The sequence below is a fragment of the Cimex lectularius genome, unplaced genomic scaffold (genome assembly GCF_000648675.2).
Source record: "Cimex lectularius strain Harlan isolate CLEC.00 unplaced genomic scaffold, Clec_2.1 scaffold70, whole genome shotgun sequence".
Classification (NCBI taxonomy): domain Eukaryota; kingdom Metazoa; phylum Arthropoda; class Insecta; order Hemiptera; family Cimicidae; genus Cimex; species Cimex lectularius.
In genome coordinates this window covers 166,331-191,443 of record NW_019392651.1, presented here as the reverse complement: position 1 = coordinate 191,443, position 25,113 = coordinate 166,331, and the positions used below count along the sequence as shown (strand labels likewise).

The following is a 25,113-nucleotide window of genomic DNA, read 5'->3' as shown; positions in this document are numbered from 1 at the left end:
AGGGGGAGTTCTGAGATTAATCTTATTTAAGTAGGAGCCACATATTAAGTGATTTGACCTGATTCGAGTTAGCGTAGCGAAGTAATTTTTACTTCCTTTTCTGCCCGAAAACCAAGGTATACGGTTTAGTTGTGAGAACCGGGATTTATAGATCAAACCTCCCGATCTATTACCATACCATGAAAGCCATTTTTCCATCCATTTCGAGTTCAACAGGCGTTTAGCGTCCGCTTTGGGAAGCTTGATTTCATTAAAACTCCCCGTCAACTGTAGCATCTCTGGCCATTAAATCCACGATTTCATTATGTTTTATGCCACTGTGTCCTCTACTCCAACAAAAAATTACATTCTTATTTTGGGCCTTGAGATTGCAAAATTCATTTATTAATTCAGAAACCAAGTAGTCGCATTTAGCAAGTGGTCCAATTGTGCTATTGAGCTCATACTGTCTGAAATGATACAATAGTTGTCATAACTTAGGGAGGCTACGTACTCGAGAGCTTTTGCAAGAGCATACATTTCCGCCGTATAAATAGAAACTGATTATTCAGGTAATGAGATTTTTTTTGAAAATTTACGAGCCGGGTCATAAAAAGCACAGCCCACTCTCTTGTTTAGTAAAGAACCATCGGTGAAAATTAGACGGTGACCTGGGAAAAACTCATTAATTTCGGAAATAAACTATTTATTTGCTAAATGGGATGGATAGTCGGAGTAGTCTTTCAAGTAGTAAATGGTAGGCGGACTTATCACCTAATCGTAATCGAGTTGTAAAGTAGGGGAAAGTTTTTTTTATAAACCGAATATATGTCCGGAGTCACAGCAAGAAAAGCGTCTACAATAGGGGGAATTTCCTTCTTTGTCCAATACTGTTCAACCAAGACTGCTGCTGTCAAAGCCGCAATTCGTGGCATTAAGTTACTATCTGAGTAATGAAGATTTATTAGTTTAGATACTGCTAATTTTGATAATCTTATTTCAAAAGGTGGTTCAGCTGCTTCCGCTGAAAGAACAGCAATCGGAGTGGAGAGCCCCAAGTATTCTCCGTAAACATTTATTTATGAAGGTATTTATTTTTTAAAAATTAATATTTGAGGCTTGACCATAAAAGATAGATCCAAAGTCTAGCACTGATCTAATGGTAGTTTTATAAAACATTAATCCTATCGAAGGGTCCGCTCCCCATTTCGCCCCGGTGAAACTACATAAAATGTTGAATAGCTTTTCACATTTTGCAAGAGATTCCCTAATGTGTGAGACCCATGACACTTTCCGGTCAATTGTAAGGCCCAAAAACTTTACATTGTAGCTTACCGAAAAATTATGTTTTGCCACTCTTAAACTATCCGGTAAATCTCTTTTACGCCTTCTTGTAAACGGGCAAACAACCGATTTCAAGTCAGAAATTTCTAGGTTGTTTTTCTCTAGCCACTCGTCCATAACAGGGATAAACTCAATTAACTTTTCTTTACATTCCTCTATCGTCCTACCAACAATATAAATACAAATATCATCCGCGTGTTGAATTAGTTTGAACCAATCAGGTATTATAGTCGTCAAGTCGGAAACATATAAAGCATAGAGTATGGGACTAAGTATTCCGCCCTGGGGCAGACCCTTGTACGTCGTTCTTGGTCCAACAAACTGTCGTTAACTTTGAAATAAATGTTCCTTTCTGTTATTAGGTTCATCACGTTCAACACTAACCTATTAGGAAGAACCATTTTCATTAATTTTAGGCTCAGTAGGTGGGGGTATACATTATCGTACGTCATCTTCAATGTAGGGTTAGTCGTAGCGTGGTGCGTTTGTCTACGTTGTCTTTATTTGACGGTGGCGTCAGTGGATTAACTAAGGGTTTTTATTGTTCCGTTCATCTTTTGTGATCGCTGGTCCTTTTCTTTTCAATGGGTGGAGTGTTTTGAACGGCTCAAATAATGAATGTGAATTGTTCTGTTTGTCAGTGTTTTAGTGTTAAATGAGTTGTTTACACATTGCAAGATTTTGAGTATGTTCAATTTTTGTCCTTTTTTTATGTCCTACCTAATTTCATGCCAGATATTCTATGTATTACTCACATAGATCATCCGGTCAATTTAGGCGATAATAATTTCCACGTCGCAATGAACCAACGGAGTCAGAGTTGTGTGATGCTGATCAGCATATTCTCTATGTGTTTTGACTACCTTGTAGTGATATCTGAATAGTTGGACCAAGGGGATTGATCATTATCAAACTGCGAACAAACATTATCATTTGCATATTGATTCGGGTAAATGCCAAAGGATTTCAGACAGCAAATTGCAGATTCTTTGAATTATTTTTCTGCGAAGTCCTGATACTATTTAGCATCTTTAAATAAAACGATTTTATTGATTTTCATTATGGTCTACATTTTTTCACGATTTAATTTTTCGTATGATTCTATGTTGTTCTAAAGCCATGTTAGAATTTTTTATTTAGTTAATTTTATTTTTTAAATTATTGTAGTAGGTTCCATGCAGTAGTTATTATATATATATTAGCTTTTTCGTCTTCCTAAAAAGAATATTTTTAAAGTAGTATTCTAAAAAAAAGCACGTGTTTTTTTTTAAATAAAAGGTTAATTTACGTCACATTTTACTCCTACAAAAAAAAATAAATAGTCATAACATAATTGGGGATCACCATCAAAAAACATCATTAACCTCTTTCCTACTCAATTTGTAACAATTAATTAAGTTTTTTAGTTGAGATAAAAAAGTCAATGGAACGAGCGGGATTCGAACCCACGATCTTCGCCTTGATACGCCGCTACTCTACCACTTGAGCTATCGTGACCTCTATCCACTCGGACACCAACTTCCCATCTCAACCGCACCTTTTGAAAAATGGCAAAAAGGAGGGAAAATTCAAAAGGTGCGGTTGAGATGGGAAGTTAGTGTCCGAGTGGATCGAGGTCACGATAGCTCAAATGGTAGAGCAGCGGCGTATCTAGCCGAAGATCGTGGGTTCGAATCCCGCTTGTGACACTGACTTTTTTATCTTAACTAAAAACCTTAATTAATTGTAATATATTAATTGGTCAAGCGGACACGAAATTAGTGAATCCAATTTGTAACTTTCATCCGTACAGTGGGTAATTTGTTCAAATCGAAGTTATGCCCCAAATGCCCCTCATACCAACACGTCAGCAAAGTCTGGCGGGTCTAGACGCTCGCCTATCAAATTAATCAGCATTTCTTTGAAATAGTATAAAAAACCCTAATTCCCAAATATCTTTGCCTTAATCCTGCGATAGCTTTCTCCTCGTCACTCTGTCGGTTAAACTTAAAAATTGTACAGTTTTGAAAGTAAATTTTCTTTTTTTAAAAAGTCTTCTTCGAGCGATTACTTAACTGCAATTATTGTAATTTTCTTTCGTTTTTGACTCCAAATAATTATGTTTATTTATGATTTGGGCGCCTAATATTTATATATAATATTTATTCAGAAATCGTGAGATGCGGTCGGGTGTGATGTAGGTTTCAGAAAAACATTTTCTTTATTGTGCGAACGTTTCGATCTTTATTTAGATCATCTTCAGGGCTCAAAGTGTTTGTCTTCTGTGTAATTGTGCCATTCTTCCGTGTCGTGTTGAGAGCGCCGACACGCAAGAATGAAACAACTACAAAGAAGACAAACACTTTGAGCTCTGAAGATGATCTCAATAAAGATCGAAACGTTGGCACCATAAAGAAAATGTTTTTCTGAAACCTACATCACAGCAGACCGCATCTCACGATTTCTGAATAATTATCGATTAACGGTCAATAATCACCACACATATATAATATTGTTCAGCATACTACACTTGACAACTTATATCATGTTCAAGGTCATCTGAAAGTTGTAACCTAAATTGTTTAAATGTGTGGTGATTAGTGACTGTTAGTCGATTATTATTCGGAAATCGTGAGATGCGGTCTGGTGTGATGTAGGTTTCAGAAAAATATTTTCTTTACGTGCCAACGTTTCGATCTTTATTGAGATCATCTTTAGGACTCAAAGTGTTCCTGCGTAATTGGGCCATTCTTGTGTGACGTGTTGAGATTGCCTGGGCGTCACAATAGACCGCATCTCACGATTTCTAAATTGTAAAATCTCCAAGATTTTTTTTTTTAAGAAAAAGAAAGGTACTGTAAGTCAATTTTATTTACTAGCTCTCTCACATACCCCTCACATAACAACACAATTAATGGCATACAATCTCCTCTTTGCATATTTTCTATGATTCTCTATCTAAGATGTTAATGCACGTGATGCCAACAATACTAAAGTTCTGGTAAAACTAACACAAACCGATGATTTTCAAGTGATAATCGGTTTTGATATCAAAAGATAAACATAGGTTGTCACATCTTGCTGATTTTAAGGGAGTAGCAACTATTTCCTTTTATCTTAAACAGCCTCTTTCGTTTTGTCCGCAGAAAATTATGTTGTACGATAGTATTTCTCAGCGCAATGTTATATAAACTTGCTTTTAATTCGAAATGTGGTGAATGATTATAAGAGTGTTTATTCTGTCTGTTTACACAATTGGTAATTTTAGCGTTTCGGCATCGGCAACTTGATAATTCAGGTCTAGTTGTCAGCAGATAAGAATATCGGGATCGTAGATTTAAAGGGTTTCATACAAGTTAAGAGAGCGGTAATCCTGGAGGCAACGGAGCAAAGATCTGATTGCGGAGGGTTTGTCTGAATCCTGAGGGAGTTTGACACAAAGAAAAGTTTTCTACCTTCCGCACGCCTACACACACAACACACACACACACACGCACACACGCACATACGCACGCACGCACACAAACACACGGACGTCTCGTCGTGCGTTTCTCACGAGAGTCGCGAGTCGTTATTTATTCAGAGCGGTCCGTGTGCATCAAACGGCGAGCTGTAATTTCAACCCGCTGGAAAGAAATTTTAACAAGTTTAACATTTCACCCGTCGATAAACGAAAGCTGGGCACAAGACAAACAGAGGCCCACCGGTGTCGGCGATTGTTCATGTACAAACACGTTTTGCCTGGACCACGATTAGTAAGGTCGGCGAAAACAATTTTATTGGAAAGCGTAAAGAACACCGACCCATGCGAAAAATCTGCCAACGGGAAAATTTAACCTATGGTGGCAACAACTCACATTAGGGAAAAAATCAATATTTAAATACAGCATAAACCATGTCCGACCCTTTCAGAATGTCCCTACTGGATTTTTTTAGGAGAAAATAATTTTTAACTGAAATAAATGTATCGTCATACTACTATAGTTTTATAAAATTAAGACCACATCAACAAATAAATGATGTAAAGACCAGCTACTATTCACAATACATCCCTCCAAATATATTAACGTTCAGAGCCGTAATCCTTGGATTTACTGTAACAATTATCAAATGTTTATGCACATTATTATGTTTCTGTACATTATTGTTATTATTTTCATGCATTTTTAAGTAAATTGAAAATTTATAATGATAATACTTTCGGAGAAAAGAAATTAAACCTAAACAGGTTTTAAAGAGCGTGCTTTCAAAGGTGTCATAGGAAAGGTAAAGAAAGATCCGTCTTTCATGGGCGCTCCTGCTAAAAATCTCACAAAAAAGGAGAATGTGCAATATTACACATTTGTGAGTGAATCATCCAGTCTAAAACAAAGCTTGGATTATTGAAAATGAGATTATAATTTCATTAAAAATAATTAAAATTACACATATCATAGTAATTTCAAACTATAACTTATAAGGAATTATCGTTACATTGCAAATTATGTCTCGGAAAACATCATGGTCAACTGACCATGAGGTCATGTGATCAGTGAAATGACACTTATCTTAAAAATGAATAATGGTCGTTACATAGCCCAAGTCATGGACGCGCCGCGCTCTACCATCCACGATGTCCTCGTGGTCACGTACTGGTCGACCGAGATGTACCACAGTTGGAGATGAACGTTTTATTGCCATTACCGCACGACACAACTATAATTTAATAACTTTCTGGTTAGCTAATCAGTTTAAACAGTCCGTAATTTAAGGGTGAGCTTTAAAACAGTCATACAAGGCTTTGTGAGAAGATCTAATCTATAGATTACCCGTTTCAAGTTTTCTTCTGCTGGAGGGGATCGAGAAGGACGGCGAATATTCGCAAATCAGCATCACGATTGAACACTTGAAAAATGGGGGCTGTTCTCTTCACAGAGGGGCACCGGTTTGGATTGCTTTTGACAATCAGATGACCGAGACGACCGTGTGTGGATAAGACGTGGAGAACGCTTTGGTTCATGTGCATTGCGTGAGACACAGCCTTTTCAAAGGCAGTCATTTACCGTATGGAGTGGAATCCAATGGTTCATACTCTTAGTGAACTGATTATCATACAGAATGGATCACTAAGATGCACACTGCATTTCAATGCCCGTTGACTTCTTGATATTTATTTTTATTGATTATTTGTTTTTATTTTTATCGTTATTATATTTTTTGGAAAAAGAAAGGGAACCAGGCTCAAAAAAGGCCGCCAAGCACCGAGTGGACCAGGTCAATGGGAGGTGGTGGATGCAAATCGTGTTCCATTCTTTGTTTCTCTCCCTCGCAGGCCGAGTTAGGGACTTCCATGGACTTTGAGTAAACACATCCCTCAAGCTTGGGATTGTTTTTGAATTCTTATTACGCATGAGAATGTTATTCGAGTATGGGTCTCGTAAACATTATAGTGCCGTCAGACTATCAGAAGTAATTACAAATTTTTTCATGTTCCAGACAGTAGAAAGGTCACGCAAGGCTAGCACTATAGCACATATTTCAGCATTATAAGTGCTGCATTTGGAATGGAGTTTAATCGAAGATATTTTCTCAGTTACATACAATCTTTGTTCTGGCCTATTTTGGAACCATTCGTTTATATTTCGATGGAGTCTGATTATGTTTAATTGCATAAAGTCCATATATATATATATATATATATGAAAACAAGGTCCCAGAGGTTTTATATGATTGGACCTGACTACAATTATTTTATTCATCGATCAGGCACCTTTTTTAGAATATTCCATTCAAATATTCAATTCAAACCAAAATAAATACGAGACCAAATATTAATTAAATTTAAATCTTCTATTACAATTTATTTCCAAATAAAATTAAAATTTCTGTTAATAATTATTATTTTTAATTTAAAGAATCTTTTATTCTATAAGAAAACCTATTTCAAAATCTACAAACATCAACTTTAAAATCGAATTTAATTCTCATTTTATAAAGAAAAGTAAAAGTATTGGTAATTATTATTATTAATTATTGACCACCATTTAGAAAATACAATTAATATTTTAACATAACTTTTAAAATCAAATGTTATCTCTTTTAGTTTTCTTTATAGAAATATATTTTTTGTTACAACCCTTTTTAAATTAAAGTACAATTATTATTTTTTGCATTGACGTCAATATATAAAATTTACTCACTTGAATTGTGTGCACACCAAATTTTCTTAATTACAAATTAACAGCTCTTAATCCACAAAGGACAGAAAGGGAATCGTTTTTTAGACTGAAAAAATAGCCCTTTCCTATCCCCTACTCCTTTCACCGTCAGATGTATGTGGAGGGGCATGGCGGTACATTCAAATCGAAACGTGACATATATATATATTCATTACTTGATATATTTTGCTTATTCAATATTGATACTTCAGAATTAAATAGTAATAGTTCTGTTAAGTATATGGAGACTATATTAAAATATCTGGTAATGAATCTATTTCTTCTTAGCATTGTTAAACTCTGTACATAAAGGGGATGGTAAATTTTAGATGTTTCGGTACAAATTAATGGTAGATTCAAACAGTTCACATCCAGCTAAAGAATGTCCCACATTAAATTTCAGGTTAATGTAAAATCTGAGGACAAGATCTTTTATTCGAGTTTGAAGGCTGGGTTCTCCACATTCAGCTAAAGTGTTGACTATAGATCTGCTTAAAAATGCCTCTATACTTATTTTTAAAGTTTTATTATGAATAGGTTCCAGAATTTGGGTCACATTCTTTTTCGATTATTATACTCTATAAAGCTATAATCTATTCACGTTCGTATAAATGCCTTGTAAAACTTGATCCATTGTATGCCTATCTGCCCCCAGCTAGTGTTACTCAATGCAAAGTAGAAATGATAAATGATGAAGTAAGTGTGGTGTTCAATCCTTTTTAAAAAGATAGTTCCTACTCACAGTAAGTTATTTTGCCACGATCCGGATTTCGACCCCTTTAGATCATCATCAGATAGAAGGCATTCCCAACCTGATGATGAGCTAAAGGGCTCGAAATCCGGATCGTTGCAAAACAACTTACTGTGAGTAGGACCTATCTTTTTAAAAAATAAATACAAAGTATATTTTTTTATTTGTATATTTATTAACCTATAACACATTCCTTTTATTTATTTAATGTATGGCTGCCAATTTAATTTTTTGTCAAACAAAATCCCTGAAGTGAAGAAAAAAAGGACAGAAATAGGTTTAAGGTATAGACAACTATACTGGTTGATAGGACGTGGCTCCAATCTTGCTATACAAAATAAAATATTATTATATAAACAAGTCATAAAGCCTATGTGGACATATGGTATTCAACTATGGGGTTGTACCAAACACAGCAATATCAAAATCATACAAACACTCCAAAATAAAATCTTACGTAACATGGTCAATGCACCTTGGTACATAAGGAATAAGGACTTACATAGGGATCTTAAGATCCCTGAAGTCACGGCGGAAATACAAAGATTTGCCGCCAAACACCAGGCTCGCCTCAGCCAGCACGAGAATGTGGAAGCAACTAAACTCTTACATTACCGAAACACGATCAGAAGATTAAAAAGAACAAAGCCATATGAACTTGTGTAGTTATAAGTGAATAGTGAATAGTGAAATGTAAATCTTATTGTACCAATGGGTTTATAAGAATGTAAACATTTATTTATTGTATAATATTATTGTAAAATTAATGGTTGGTCTAATAAGACCAGTTTTAATAAATAAATTTAATTTAAAAAAAAAATTCCTAAGAACATAATTATGGGGGTAATTTTTATTAATTGATGCTTATAATAAAGCCTGGATTCCCTACAACACCCTTTTTAGCAAAAAATTTTGCTTGTAACTTTAGTCGTGATATTTTAAAAACCAGCATCTTCAGTTTGTGTTAGTGTTGCCTCGGAAGTTTTCAGCTCCATCCATATTCTTATGTGTCGAAAATAAGGCTAAATTTGGAGTAGTCATTACCAACCCTCACTCTAAATGCCCTATTGCTTAAAACACTTTTAATGAAATTTAACATTTTGCCATTCCTCCATTTTTTGCAATATGTTTTGTATCTGTTGTATTGCAGTCAAAGGCTTTTTCAAGGTCTAAGAAGGTCGCGACTGTCTATTTTCTCTATTTATATATGAATTTTGTATTTAATTTTCTAGTATTTTCGATTTGGAAGATCATCGTCTATATATGATTAATGCAAGAGAGTCCCCTACCAAATCCTGCCTGTTGTTTTATGAAGAAGCTAAGTGTCACCTAGGCACTTTTTCTTCTAGGTAGATCCTATTATAAAGTTGTGGGAGCTGTGTTTTAAAAAGTTTGGGAGATTTTCTTTAGCATTTCATACGGCACGTCATCATCAGGTCCATAGGCTGTGCCTTTACCCTTGCCAAAGTACATTGATTTACGTTCTTCCGCAGTAAAAGGAAAGTCTAACGAATTATTTAGTTCTATCACGGTGGGAGTTATTTCATTTTCAATTTTGTTAAATAAAAATTATTTATCGTAATAGCTATTAAAAGAACTGAAAGAAAATTGTTTACCGTTTGGTCATTCATTGGGGTTTATGACTACATTTCCATCAATGTATAAACCAATGATTGTGGGGTGTATATTTTTTTAGATTGATCTGACGTTTCCACCTAGTAATGATGGCGGAGTATGTGATTCAGTAAATTTTACCCAAGACGATTTACGAGCTATTTCGAAAATCTTTTGCGCTTTTGCTTTCTCTATTTTATATTTTTGCAAATTTTCTTGTGTTGACTCCTTGTTAATCTGCAGCTAGTTTCTTTATTGTGTATTTTTATTGGCGATTTTTAAACAGGAAGTTTCGCCTTTTATTCGGGTTATCCAAATAAAGGTCGAAACGTGGGCCAAAAAAAAAATACAAAGGTGTAAAAATATAATTTGAAAAACCTAACCACATTTTTTGCAATACATGAATTGACATTTGATATTTTTTATTAAATAAATAATATTGTAAAAATTAATAGTTTCTTCCCCTTTTGACCATTTGTATTTCCATGTATAATTTAACTATCGCTTTTCACTTGAGTTTGTCCTTAAATTTCATTCATTATCAGAAAACAATTAACATCTGTTGGTATGCGAAAAGGTAACCTTTTCAGGTACAGAAGTTCACTGCTGGAACTATGATCTAGCGCTGAGCTTATGTGTCGCCACCATCATTTTACTCCATAGAATAAATTGACCCTTACAACTTTCAAATAAACTAAGTTTAATTGTTTACAAAACGATATTATATTTCTCATTTAGTGATGAAACAATTTATTCTTTGAATAAATGAATTTTACTTAGGTTACTTTATTATGTCAAAACGTAAATGTGACGACAAATTTTCTTACCGACTGTTATCATGTCCCCATGTCCGGAAACGGTCTGAAAAGAGGGAGCTTCCGCCGATACCTCGCATCTGTACCTCCCGCTGCTCGAAAGATCCAATCTCTTCAGGGCTACTTTCCAATCGTTAGACCCGTTCAGCTGTAAAAAAAGAAAATTATACATACGTCGGATTTAGGACAGTAACTATTAAAAACTAAGAGACACATGATGTATTGTACTGTTGCATTTGAAAATTATTAAATAATAGATATTGATGATATTTTTATTTTATAAACATTGTTGATCGTTTATTTGCTGAAAAAAAAAAAAAAAAAAAAAAAAAAAAAAAAAAAAAAAAAAAAAAAAAAAAAAAAAAAAAGGGAAAATCTTTAAAAATGGCCCCATCTATGATCGATCCATGGTCTGGTGTGATATAGGTTTCAGAAAAACATTTTCTCTATCGTGCCAACGTTTCTATCTTTATTGAGATCATCTTCAGGGCCTGGGATTTACAAACATCGTTTAAATTTAACAAATACTAATATTTTTTATATTCAATCGAAGTGTTTATACTTTGATTGAATGTAAAAAATATTTTTTTTGCATTGCATAAATTCACTTTTTTCCACATCCTACATGTATTTGTTAAATTTAAACAATGTTTGTAAATCCCAGGCCCTGAAGACGATCTCAATAAAGATCGAAACGTTGGCACAATAAAGAAAATGTTTTTCTGAAACCTACATCACACCAGACCGCATCTCACGATTTCCGAATAAACATCGACTAACGGTCACTAATCACCACACATTTTTGGACTGAGGAAATCGATTTGTTGGTGTTCAAAATAGTGGGTAGCCAGTGCTGTAGGATTTTGTTTGGGTTTTTTGCAGTCATAGCTTTGTTGTTTTATTCTATTATGTAGATATTGGAATGCAATTCCGGTGTATGAAGACGGACAATTTGTTCAATTGATTTTGTAAATTACATCAGATCTCTAATCATTAATTAAGGACCACTAAAACTACACATTTCATGATAAGATGACAATACGAGCCGTTTGGTTCTCAATTGTTTGACCTGTTTATTCTATACTTGTTTCTTGTTGGTTGGCCACTGTTTTAGCAGTTCTTTTTATTCATGACGAACAGTAGCTGCCAGTTTGTGAATTCGATATTCGTTTTTCCGAACCATTTGAAATAAACGGCCATTTTTCCGGTGTAAGAAATTAATTTGAATTTAAAAATAAGAATAGATTATTCAGAAATCGTGAGATGCGGTCTGGTGTGATGTAGGTTACAGAAAAACATTTTCTTTATCGTGCCAACGTTTGGATCTTTATTGAGATCATCTTCAGGGCCTGGGATTTACAAACATTGTTTACATTTAACAAATACATTTAGGATGAGGAAAAGTGAATTTATACAATGCAAAATATGTTTTTTATATTCAATGAAAGTATTTCTACTCTGTAAACTACACTGAGTAGAAATACTTTGATTGAAGAATTGAAAAAATGAAGAAAGAATTGAAGAGAGAAGAAATGATATATTTTATTATTGCATATGAAAATAATTAATTGTTACATATTGATTATAATTTTAATATATACACGACTGTTGATTGATTATTGGTCGAGACGGCTCAGATTTTGAATGAGGTAATTTGCTAATGTAACTAATTATGAACTCGCCACGAGTAGCGAATGGCATCCATATGGAAGAACGGTTCACAGTGCAGAGAACTTTGCAAGTAACTGTGGTTTGAACGGGGATCCCGGTAGGACTAATCGTGAGGCGAAAGGGCATCGAGAGTAGCGCCCTTTCCCCCATCTTTTTGACTCCGTTGGACCAAAACTCGGAACATCAGAAATCTAGTGAATGACGAGTCTAACTCCGTGCCATGGATTGCGGTGAACTTTTTCCCCCAACAAGTGCGTACGCGTTCACATCATTGATGGCCGATGCACATGTAGAAGTGATGAAATTTAGCTACTATGACCTCACTAATTACATAGAAGAGGACTGCGCGTTTACCCACAAATATGGGCTTCAACCCGCCGAATTCGAACTATGAATATTGCGGAGCCTTTTCACGTAGGGTACAATTACCAATACTACACATTCCATCCAATTGTTCTCAAACAAATCCAAGACAAATCTAATATGAATTTCCTTATCATTAACATAACAGACAGCAACGTGATGGAGTTACCTTGGTAAACTTTCAGAACATCAGCTGAATCCTGAAGAAGACGACGAATGAATTATTGCTATGAAGAATTTCAATTTATTAAGGTTTTTAGTTGAGATAAAAAAAGGGTGGGGTTGAGATGGGAAGTTAGTGCCCGAGGGGATCGAAGTCACATAGCTCAAGTGGTAAGAGTAGCTGCGTATCAAGCCGAAGATCGTGGGTTCGAATCCCGCTCGTGACACTGACTTCTCTATCTCAACTAAAAACCTTAATTAACTGAATGATATTAATTGATCAAGCGGACCACGAAAACTAGTGAAGTTATGAAGAATAATTCATTGTGTCATAACGAAAGATGTGTGGAAGAAGAAAATGTACTTTTTTGTAATTGCGTGTTTATTGTTTCACTAAATTTCATGCAAAATTTATTAAATTAATTTTGGCAGTAGACTCAAAACTGAGTTGTCATTTGATTTATCATCTGAGTTTGTCATCTGCTGTTGGGTTCAAACGAGTCAGTAATGTATTCGTCTGTCGGTCCAACCGGGCTTCAAATATTGGTTGAACGGTATCGCGTTTCACAATCCTTTGGACCAAACGGCATTTCCTCGGTGTACTCGTGGATTCGTGGCATTTCATTTTGTAAAATTTTCTTAAGTAATTGTAAAATTGTTTTTATATGCGTTTTATTTAATTTTCATTATATTTGATTTTGCGTTTTTTAAATTGCACATTTTTGTGCATAACTTCCGTCATCTAATGTTTAAATTAGTTAAAAGAATAAACATTTTTGTAAGAAAGAACAGTCTTTTTGGAATACAACTAAGGTAAAGCATCCATCATCTAATTTACTTTATTTTTTCGAGATTTCCGACATAGAAGACACAGACATCTCTAAATTCTAAAATAAAACGCAAAATGTAAAAACCCTGGTATAGTAAACGCTGTACGTGTGTTTGTATTAACATTGTCGATCTGGTAGAATTAATTAACTTATGTATTATTGCATATTTTCAAAACCGATTAAATGAGGTGAGTTTCTCCAGACCCGAGGAAACTTTATGTTGTACGGTTGACGTAACATTGTATAAATGAGTTGCATACATTAATCTTTGTACATAATAATAAATAACCTACAGAAAACTTTGCGCTGATAGAAAAAAATAATACATCCTTTCAGCAGCTGAATAAATAAAATTGACTAGAAATTTGAAAGAGTTGTGGCAAGCTATAAATACTTTCAAAACAAAGAGACATATTTGTAGAAATAATATCATTTTCAATCATATTTTAATTTGAATTGAATCTTGTCATTATTAACAAAACTTCATCTCCTACGCTGAACCACATATAGTTGACCCTATTTTGGATGCCCCCTTTACCTCTGCAGAGCTGGAATCTATCCTTGCCAGGCTTAAAAACAATAAATCCCCAGGTCCTGACAGCATTCCTTACGAATTCTATAAAAATTCCCCGCCTGTCTTTCATGAAAACCTTCTGCAATTTTTTAATTCTATATTTTCCTCAGGTCTCATTCCTCCATCTTTTTCGAAAACAATCATTTTCCCCCTATTCAAAAGTGGCGACGTCAATGATGTAAATAATTATAGAGATATTTCTTGCCTGGACTCGATCGGAAAAATTTTCCCTGCTCTAGTCCTGTCCCGCATTGATGCCTTCGTAGTAAGAAAGGGTGTCAAATGGGATTCCGTAAAGGTTACTCTAAAAATGATAATCTTCTTGTCCTGTTAAACATCATTAATATCAAACTGGCCAGGCCTGAACAAAAAGTTTTTAGTTTTTTCGTGGATGTAAAAACCGGATTTGATAGTGTAGATCGTAGAGGACTTTTGTTCAAAATTAGTAACTACAGCTTCTCTTTCAAAATTGTGAATATACTAAAACCCCTTTTCTCACAAACAGCATCAGAGGTCCGAGAGCGTGAAGATTTATTCAATTTTTTTTAGGTTAATTGTGGTGTTAGACAGGATTGTCTACTCAGTCCAGTTCTGTTCGCTCTCTTTCTTGATGATCTCCCCTTGACTCTCAAATGTGGAGCAATAAATAATATAATAATAAAAAAATAACATACATAATAAAAACAATAATAATAATAAATAAATAAATTGTCTAATTCAGGAAGGAAAATACTAGGCCTGATGAGATTCCTCGCTAATTACAATTGGGCAGCGAATAGAGACATTCTTTTAAGAATATACAGCATGTACTTAGGAGCAAAGTTTCGATACGGAGCAGCAGGTTACTCTTCAGCGCGAATATCAACTTTAAAACCTCTAGATAGAATTTATTACCAAGGTATCAGGATTGCAACAGGGGCGTTTAGAACAAGCACTTTATATAGTATCTGCAATGATGCCGGTGTCCTTCCTCCGGAACTTTTCAGGGAGGAAGCAATTCTTAGGTTTGTTGCTAGACTTTGGTCTAAGCCTTTCCATCTTCTATTTCCTTCAGTTTTCCGTAACCCTCACCAAGGTATGTACTCGTCCCTAAGAACTAGGACGAGACCTTTGGGAATCCGCGGTACTGAAATGTTGAGATTAGGAGGGAATACCTTGCCGGCGGTTGAAGGTTTTAAATTGCTAGATATCCCACCTTGGTCATTACCTACTGCCACAATTATCGAAGATCTGGCCTTATTGAACAAAAGAGAAAGTCCTTCTCTGATGATCAAGGCAGAATTCTAGCGAATTTTAAATAATTATCCCAATTATAAAGTTTTTTATACCGATGGGTCTAAAAATGAAAATGGAGTAGGGTGTGGAATATTTGCTGATGAGTATAACTTCAGCTGGTCTCTATCGAATGAGGCTAGCGTATACACAGCTGAACTTCATGCAATCAGAAGATCATTGAGCATTATAAAGGAATCGCCAGGAATTTGTAATGCCATTATTTGCTCTGATCCGAAAAGTAGTCTCGAAGCAATCAAAAATAATTTCTCGGTTGACCCTTACATCTTAGAAATTCACAAATATCTCTATGAAATCAGAACACTCAACAAACATGTGATATTTGTTTGAGTTCCTAGTCATGTCGGCATTTCTGGAAATGAAAAAGCTGATCAACAGGCAAGGACCGCTGCAAACCATCCACAAAGAACAAATCAATTTCCTCTCCGTCCAGATGATATAGTCGTTTATGGTAAAACATTATCAAACGAAAGTGGGCGGCAAGATGGAATGTCTTTAGAGATAGTATGAAAGAAATTAAGCCAGTTGTACATAAGTGGCCAACTGAGGAACTTGAGAGAAAAGAACTTGTGATTCTCTCTAGATTGCGAATAGGTCATATCAGGCTAATCCATAATAGGCTTTTAATAGGCAACAACCGTCCAACTTGCCCTCGATGTATGCGAAGTGGGATCGCATCATTTTGACAGTAAATCATATTTTGGTCGACTGTCCCACTTTACAACCCTTTAGGCAAAGGCTCGACCTTTCGAGTGATTTACAGGAGTTACTGGGTCCCCAGTGTTTCTTTCGAAGAGCACTTTTCAGCTTTCTCAAATTTATTGGAATTTATAATGTGATTTAGGCCTTTTCCCAAATTGTTATAACATTGAATGCCTGCTAATGTTTGAATGAGAGTTGCAAGATTTCTTTTTTCAGAACTTTTTGAGGCTGACGGAGGGGAAAAATGAAATGGAAGAAAATACAAATTGCGGGGTAATGAACTGTAATGCCTAAAATCGCAATTTAAATAAGAAAAATAGCTCCCTCAAAAAAAAAAAAAAAGTGTTATTGTGTTTTGTTCTTATTATTGTTATATAGAATTAGTTTATTTATCATATTTGAATGGAAGAATAAAAAGATAAGGATGAGCCTATACTCTTGCTGAGACTGTTGTTAGTCTGACTCCATTATTATTGTTATTATTATTATTATTAGCCATACAAGCCTATGGGAAATGTTTAAATTATGGAACAAAAATTCACAATTCTAATTTATTAAAAAAGCAATAAATTTTATATGTAATTTACAATGGGATTTTTGCATACATTTGGCCTTCCAAATTAAGAATTTTAAAAAGAAAAAAAAAGAAAAATTGGATGGCAATAGGATAAATTAGTTTACGAGTGAATGTTTGGAGTCAGAGCTCTATAGCACTCAGAAGAGATATAGCTAACCTAAGATAGAAGGTTTGTATATTAGGGCGTGAAATGACCTTAGCCGTTAAAACGCCCGTAAAAATTAATAATAAAAATAATAATAATAATAAATAACAAAATAATTGAAAACTTTTTATTTTGAATAAAGTTTTTTTTTTTACTTACATAATTATATTTCGTTTGGTTACTAACGAATTTGATACAGTTTTATTTTAATTTATTAATATGAGAAATTTTTATGTAGAATCTAAATTTATTATTTCTTATAATCCCAAGTCAATTTATTGTTTTAAATGAAAGGAAATATATACTGAAAAGGTTCATGGCTGAGATTTTTCGCCCTAAAGTCTTCCCTATTTTTGGGGGAAGGAACCACCAGAACTACCGAGACCTTTCTTCCTAATGGAGAAATTTCCCTGAAATTTATCAGAACAATATGGTTTTGTGCGTACCACCTTGGTGTACTGAAGAAACACGGAGCAGCACAAAATGTAATTTTAGAGGGAGTTTTTCATTTAAAAAAATTAATACTAATATTTGTTAATTAACTTAAAAGCATTATTTAACTTTTTTCAAAATATTATCCTATTTTCGAACAAATATATTTGATGGGGCAATGCAAGTTAGGAAGTTCCAACTAGAGGTTATTCCGAAAACACAGCTTATTACAATACTCGTAATATTTAATGGGGAATAATAACCAGGTTTGCAAAACGAAATGAGCTATATATCACAATTGGGATTTCTATTCCGTTTCCAATTGGTATATCAAATTATAAACTTCGCCAATTCCCGCTGAATTATAGGTTCAAACTGCTGGGTACCATTTTTCAGATGAAGAGGGAAGGAAATCCTTTTCTCTCTAATTTATATTTTCCAGTTCCTCCGGAAGGGGAAGATTTATCTACGTCTAAAAAAAAGGTGAATAATACGATTCTATAGGAAATAAATCAATCAAAAACAGATACTCTTTAATAAAATGATACCTGATGGCTTAACTGCATAGATAAGGAAATAGGATGGCCGTTAATATATTGACATAATTTACGGGTTGGGGGTCGTTTGTGGGATTGAACACAAACAGGGGATTATGATGATAATTGTGGAATTTACGTTGTGACATAATTACGGAAATGTTTATAGACAACTTTAATGATATTTTAAATTAATTGGTTGAACGGCTTCACTGTATATTGTTAGGTGATTGATACAAAGACGTGTTTGAATTTTTGAACATTTGTGATTATTCACTGGAAAATTTAATTTGGTTTCCAAAAAATTTCAAATTCATGCAAATTTTAATTTTAGTGTAAAATTATATTTTTATTTAAGTGTAAATAAAAAATCGTTTCGATAGCCAATTTTTAATTATCTAATAGTAGTCAACTATCGGTGTTCAGGTTGTTTATCTTGTTAAAAGAAAGGAAGGAAATAAATATATTATTAATTATTAAACACTAGTTTCGTGGTCCGCTTGACGAATTAATATATTTCAATTAATTAAGGTTTTTAGTTGAGATGACTCTTTTATCTCCACTAAAAACCTTAATTAATTGTAATATATTAAATGGTCAATGGACCACGAAATTAGTGAATTTAATGATTTAAAATTAAGTATACTTCACTAAAGCTCTCCGTGGCCATTTCATTTGTCGTCAAGAATCCAATCCGATTACACGACATTTGAAAAATGGCAAAAAGGAGGGAAAATTCAAAAGGTGGGGTTGAGATGGGAAGTTAGTGTCCGAGTAGTTCGAGGTCACGATAGCTCAAGTGGTAGAGCAGCGGCGTATCTAGCGAAGATCGTGGGTTCGAATCCCGCTCGTGCCATTGACTTTTTTATCTCAACTAATAACCTTAATTAATGAAATATTAAGAAGAACTTTTCTTTTTTTGACGTGAATAGATATGCAATAATTAGCTAACAATTAAATGACAATTGATACTTTTAGGGACATGAGCAATCCTTCATTTAAAAGACAATAAATAAAAAAACTGATAAGGAATCTTCCAAACCTGAAAACGCAAGGATTTCGTAAATTAGTTTAAGACAGCGATATTAAATTTCATAAAGATTTCATTAGAGTAATTGAGGGGAGAACATTCTTAGTTCTTCATCGTGGGGTAATTTCGAATTTCGGTTTATTTGGACATCGATCACCTACACAATTCTCAACAATTTTGCCTATTAAAACATTCTCCTACCTGAATCCTTATTACGAGCCTATATTAACATCTTATACATTTTAAATTACGCAATACTATTAAAACTGATCTTTTGTTTATAAATAAAACATGCGTATATCAATTCACCATCATCATGTTTTTAAGAGTGTAGTTTTAGCTAAATGGTAAACATATTAAGCAAATATATTAATATTAAGCAAGCGATTTGTTCTGCTTTATCGTTCACGAAAGAGTTAAGAGAAGTTTTAGCGTTATATCTTTCTTAATGGATTAATAATTTGAGCTAGTTGTGATGTGTGATTAATCAAAAATTAGCTAACAAATAAATTTTAGCTGACAATTTTACCGGCCCGATGTTTTAATGTTTTAATCAACAGAATAACAACAGTAATTAATATAAACAGAAAAGTAATTTTCCTTGCCTGAAAACGCAATGATTTCAAAAATGCAAATATCTGACCGTTGAAAGAAAATCACAAAAACGAACATATATAATTTTCGACAGTGAAATTTTTAAACATTGAACATTGATATTACCACGTTTGTACCCATAAAAAAGAAACTGATACTAAAATTAGGACAAAACATGCAAACTTATAATACGTTATTGTTGCGACTTCCTGTTTCATAACAAAACAATTCGTCAAACCACAGAAATAGTACAATCAATAGATAAATTACTTGAAAAATAAACAGCAAAAAACAGCTAATAATTTGTGATGCGTTTATAAATGCAGTTTCGTATGTCTAATTTTGGAGGAGCCTGTACATTTACAGGTTTCACTTCAAGTTCGTAACTTTGTCCCTGTACTTTGAACCGATCCCTCTACTTAAAATAAATGTAAATTGCTAAAATGAATTAAAAGTGTTCAGAAATGTTTAGTCGGCAATGGCGAGTATAATATATTTCATTAATGTTCTTCGATTTTAGGCATTTTACTGTTTTGGATTAATTATGTTACAATTACATGAACCTACTCTCGACGATAGCAAAAATTACGAGACAGCGCTCTAATCCGTAAATAAACGAAAATAGGATTGATTGTGAACAACGAAAAAAAAACGTCTGCAACTGTATCTGCAATCAACCTACAAAACTTTAAATGATGGGACAAAATATTATAAGCATACGAAGAATTTTATATAAAAAAAATACAAGGAAGCCGTAAAAGTTCAGAATAATGCGGGTAAGGCAAATTATTAATGTCATAACTAAAATATAGTAACTACCTGTATGATAAATGTAGCACTATAGTCAATCACGTAGATTTTTATTTAAAATTACAGTATTGTCTAAAATTCATACCTTTTAAAAATGAGAAATATGTGAGGATAAGAGAAATATTAATGGTAGTTAGGTGCACCACAACTAAGTGACATAAGAATTAAAATATGAATTAGTTATATGTTGCATATAAAAGTTACATTATTCATTTCTGAATCTTGCATCGACCGGCAATCAGTTAACGTCGAAATACGAAGCATCCCGATTTGTATTGAGGAATCCCTCGCCACATGCTGGCCATGAAACTAAGCCCCGAAGGTATCGACACGTCCAAACGTTTGAGGCCCTGAAAAAACGTCCCCCCCTCGCATCATACTTCGGTGTACAAGACAGTCGATGGAAAATCAGGAAAGTAATGAGGGATTTTTCAAAGTGATATATCGGATAGAATGACATAGAAGACCACCCAATCTACATCAGGAAGGAAACGGCAACCACTAGTAAACACTTGTACTAGCTGGCACGGAAATACAAAGCCGCCAGGAAAGCGAAATACGTGACAGGCGAGGGGGCTGCAGATGGGAAGATGGACAACGAGTAGTCATCATTAGCTAGCCACCGGATCTCGACATCTTCAGATGATTCTCGAATCTCCGTCACCTCCCCACATCTGATATGGCATCTCCGCCATGCCCCTGCTCCTTGGATGAACCAGGAAATCAAAACGTTAATAAAATTGTGAAGCTGCAAGAAGGCGCTTTAAGCGCGATAAATTTCATCAACAAAACAAACTCCACTATTCGACATATCAACGCGCAGTATTATCAAGATGCTCTTCCCACTACACAAGATGTTAGATCAAAATTGAATCTCCTTCGAAACAACTCAACCTACTACCTACTAACTCATCCTCTTCTTATCCATTCACTCCCAATAAGCTTAACTCCCATTTTGTATCTGCTATCTATAGATCTTCCTCTTCCAATCCTAAATCAGTAAAATTACCAAGAGGCCCACCCTGCAATTAATCAAATTCCTTCTTTTCTTATCTAACCCCAACCGATGTTATTAACGCACTATCAAAATGGGACCTTACTACATATCTACTTGTTATCGCAACTTGCGCCTGACGCTCAGTGAAGTAGGGGGTTTCTTGGGGCACCAGGACTATATTCGGGCGCCACACTATTTGTTTCGGAAAAATAGTGAAACCCATTGGAAAAAAGAAAAGAAAACTAAGAAAACGAGAAACAATTATAACAAAAATGGACAGACAAAATGCTAATAATTAAGTTATAAACAAAATATATATATCCCACAGTACGTTCGAACCTCGAACCTCCTACTTCAAAATAGAAGGTGGTTCCCTGAGCTAAGTGTCTCCTTGTTAAGATCTGACTGTTCGACTGTACACCTTGTTGTTGTATAAAATCACCATACATACATACGCCGGGGGTTGGAATCACAAAATAAATACCAAAAAAAAAAGTAATCACAGATACCGTTCCCGTGTTGAACCCAGAAGACCGATGTAGCGCTTCTTGCTTCTCTTCTTCCTGATGAACTGGCGCTTCCACCCAGGGTTATAATATGAAAATTAAATAATGGATTTCTTCCTATTCTACCGGAGTTAATTCGTTAACACAAGAAATCTTAGGGTACTTATCTTACGTAAGGTTTAAGCTACGGTTTAAAAAAAAAATCAATACGAGTAACAACTATTCTATTTATCACTAAATTTACAAATTCTTTTTAAATTAAACTAATAATAGACCGAAACTTACACCTAATGTTTTTAGTCCCGAATTATCAGGCCTGATAACAAAATTGGAAAGGAACAAACTCACGGGATCCCTCTTACACTTAGGCTGTGACGTGTCCGCCAGGATGAGCACCTTCTCTTTGGAGAAACTCTCCGCACCCTTAGATCAACACCACTGAGATCACACCCAACACGGGCCACACACACTTTTTTTTTCAATATTTTCTTGTCCTCGCGGAGACCACCTCTTACTCCGATCGTCTATCTCCTTCTGACCGTTTTGCTTTTTTTTTTTGCAATCTCGAGCCCGAAGCCCACTAGCCTCGAACCCAGTGCCCTCCGGGTCAGGATCTTGCAGGCTGCGAATTGCTTCTCATCTCGGTTTGTCCTGCCACTATTTAAGTTTTATTAAATTTTTTCCTAGAAGAAGAAAAAAATGTAATAAAAAAATTAGAATTTTTCCGACCCCTAACATTGAAAATGCTAGTTTTCCATTAGTTTTCGGGACGGGAAGTCCCAAAACAGGACAGGGGAACTGTCGTGTCGTAACAAACTACTCACTCCAAAACGTTTTTTTGTTTTCCCTTAATACTGAAAAAAGCCCTTGTGCACCCCATCAGCAAAACTCCCTACACAACCTTCCCTAACCCACATCAATCCTATCCAACCTTTCCAAACACCTTGAAAAGTTAGTTCAATACCACATCACCAATTATCTAGAAAATTCCCATCCCCCGTCTCCAATCGGACTAAGGTAAAATTACTAGTGATCTACACACCTCAATGGACCGACAAAAACTCGCCATATTAATTATTCTTGGCTTTTTAAAAAACTTAGATACCATCGATCATACATGAATCCTACCAAAACATAACTTTTCCTTTTCCAACAGTGCCATCTGATGGTTCCACTCGTTCCTTACAAGTTGTTTCCAAGCAGTGACTTTTCCATTTGAGAGGTTCTTTCTACATCGAGCCACAAATCTGTGAAATCCTCTTCCTTTGTTAATCCACAAAGCTGCCACCCTTATAACTTTCAAATCCCGCGTGTACCAACCCCTCAACTCCCTCCAAACAACAACATAGTTCACAATATTATTAGGTGCTTTTCCTAAATTAGCTAACATATTACCTTCCTTTTCTCAATTTTTAAGCTTACAGTATATGATTACGTTCGTAAAAGACCGAGAATCCTTTATTATTACTATTTTTCCTTAAATCCTTATAATTTTTCCTATTTTTTATATTGTGTGATTTAGATTAACTTTTCTTACTTCACGTTAAGATGCAACCTTTAGTAATTCAAGTGCAAGATTTGTAAATTGTAATTTTGGTAACGTTTTAGTTGTTCTTAGGTGACTCTAGTCCCAGAATAAAGTGTTTTTTCTCTCCCTATCACAGACATATATATAAATTAATATTATATANGTAGGTTTCAGAAAAACATTTTCTTTATCGTGCCAACGTTTCGATCTTTATTGACATCATCTTCAGGGCCTGGGATTTACAAACATTGTTTACATATTACAATTACATTTTGGATGTGCATGTAATGGTAATATGTAAACAATGTTTGTAAATCCCAGACCCTGAAGATGATCTCAATAAAGATCGAAACGTTGGCACGATAAAGAAATTGTTTTTCTGAAACCTACATCACACCAGACCGCATCTCACGATTTCTAAATAAATATCGATTAACGGTCACTAATCACCACACATTTCTATGCTTTAAACAATGAATGATTGGTCAAGATTCGATAACCTACACTCCTGATTTTTGTACGTTTAAAAAAAGTAAAAATGTATCTGCCTATCTTCAGCATGTGGATTTTATTTTAAAGGACCTACAAAAAATCGAACCTGTAGCGTCAGTTCATTAAAATGCTTCTGACCCCCAGGCAAGAAAAACTATCGGTGCAACATGGATTCAGATCAATGTATTATCTCATAAATATATTTATGTCATACATCTTAAAATAAATATTACGAAATGTTTTTGTAACATTTCTATTTTGTCATACTAAAAATCGTTTCTAATTAATATGAATTTTTTAATATTTTCGTTTTTAATAAAAAAAATTATATTTACGATACAGCATAAATAGAAAAAATTCCTGTGCATTTGGGAATTACAAGTCTATAGCTGTTTCATTTTTGAATGAAATGGACCAAAAATCAGCAGAGCCGCCAGAAATCCACTCAAGCCGGATTTAACAGCCCTAAAATCCCACGGCTGGGATCGTTCCCTGCCTTAATGGCTTTTATCTGTATTGAATACGATCAAATTTATTGAATGGTTTTTTTGTAATTAGCATGAACCCCCGGCCGTAGAATTTATTTATACGGAGAACTGAATGTACGAACGTTATAATTCATATTTCTAACAATAAACTTATAATAATGAAATATATATACTCACTAGATAAAATTTGTGTAGTAATCCTTTTGTTACTGTAATGGAATTATAGTACTCCATTATGCTTCCAGATTATAAAAACAACGAAGAAAACAAACAGTAAAATTTTTATTACGTCAGAAAAGGCAGAATGCCGTTTAGTTAGTGAAAGTAACAAAAAATTTGTAAGAAATTAGTAGAAACGGACAATTTACCATTAATTATTTTCTGAGGCATAAAATTAAATTCCATATAAATGTAAAACTTATTTGCTAACAATAATTGAATATATATATATATATAATACTGATGATGTAGGTTTCAGAAAAACATTTTCTTTATCGTGCCAACGTTTCGACCTTTCAATTAATTAAGGTTTTTAGTTGAGATGAAAAAAAGTTAATGGCACGAGAGGGATTCGAACCCACGACCTTCGGCTTGATACGCCGCTGTTCTACCACCTGAGCTATCGTGACCTCGATCCACTCGGACATCAACTCCCCATCTCAACCCCACCTTATGAGTTTTCCCTCCTTTTGCCATTTTTCAAA

At 34.4% G+C, this 25,113-nt stretch overlaps 1 protein-coding gene across 1 annotated transcript in view; it reads right to left on the bottom strand.

Moving 5' to 3' along the window:
• Window positions 1–25,113, bottom strand: part of LOC106667725 — a 73,156-nt gene that overhangs the window by 22,324 nt on the left and 25,719 nt on the right. Inside the window, exon 2 of the mRNA XM_024230671.1 lies at window positions 10,692–10,827. Coding sequence (XP_024086439.1) covers window positions 10,692–10,827 — 136 coding nt within the window. The remainder of the gene's footprint in view (window positions 1–10,691; window positions 10,828–25,113) is intronic.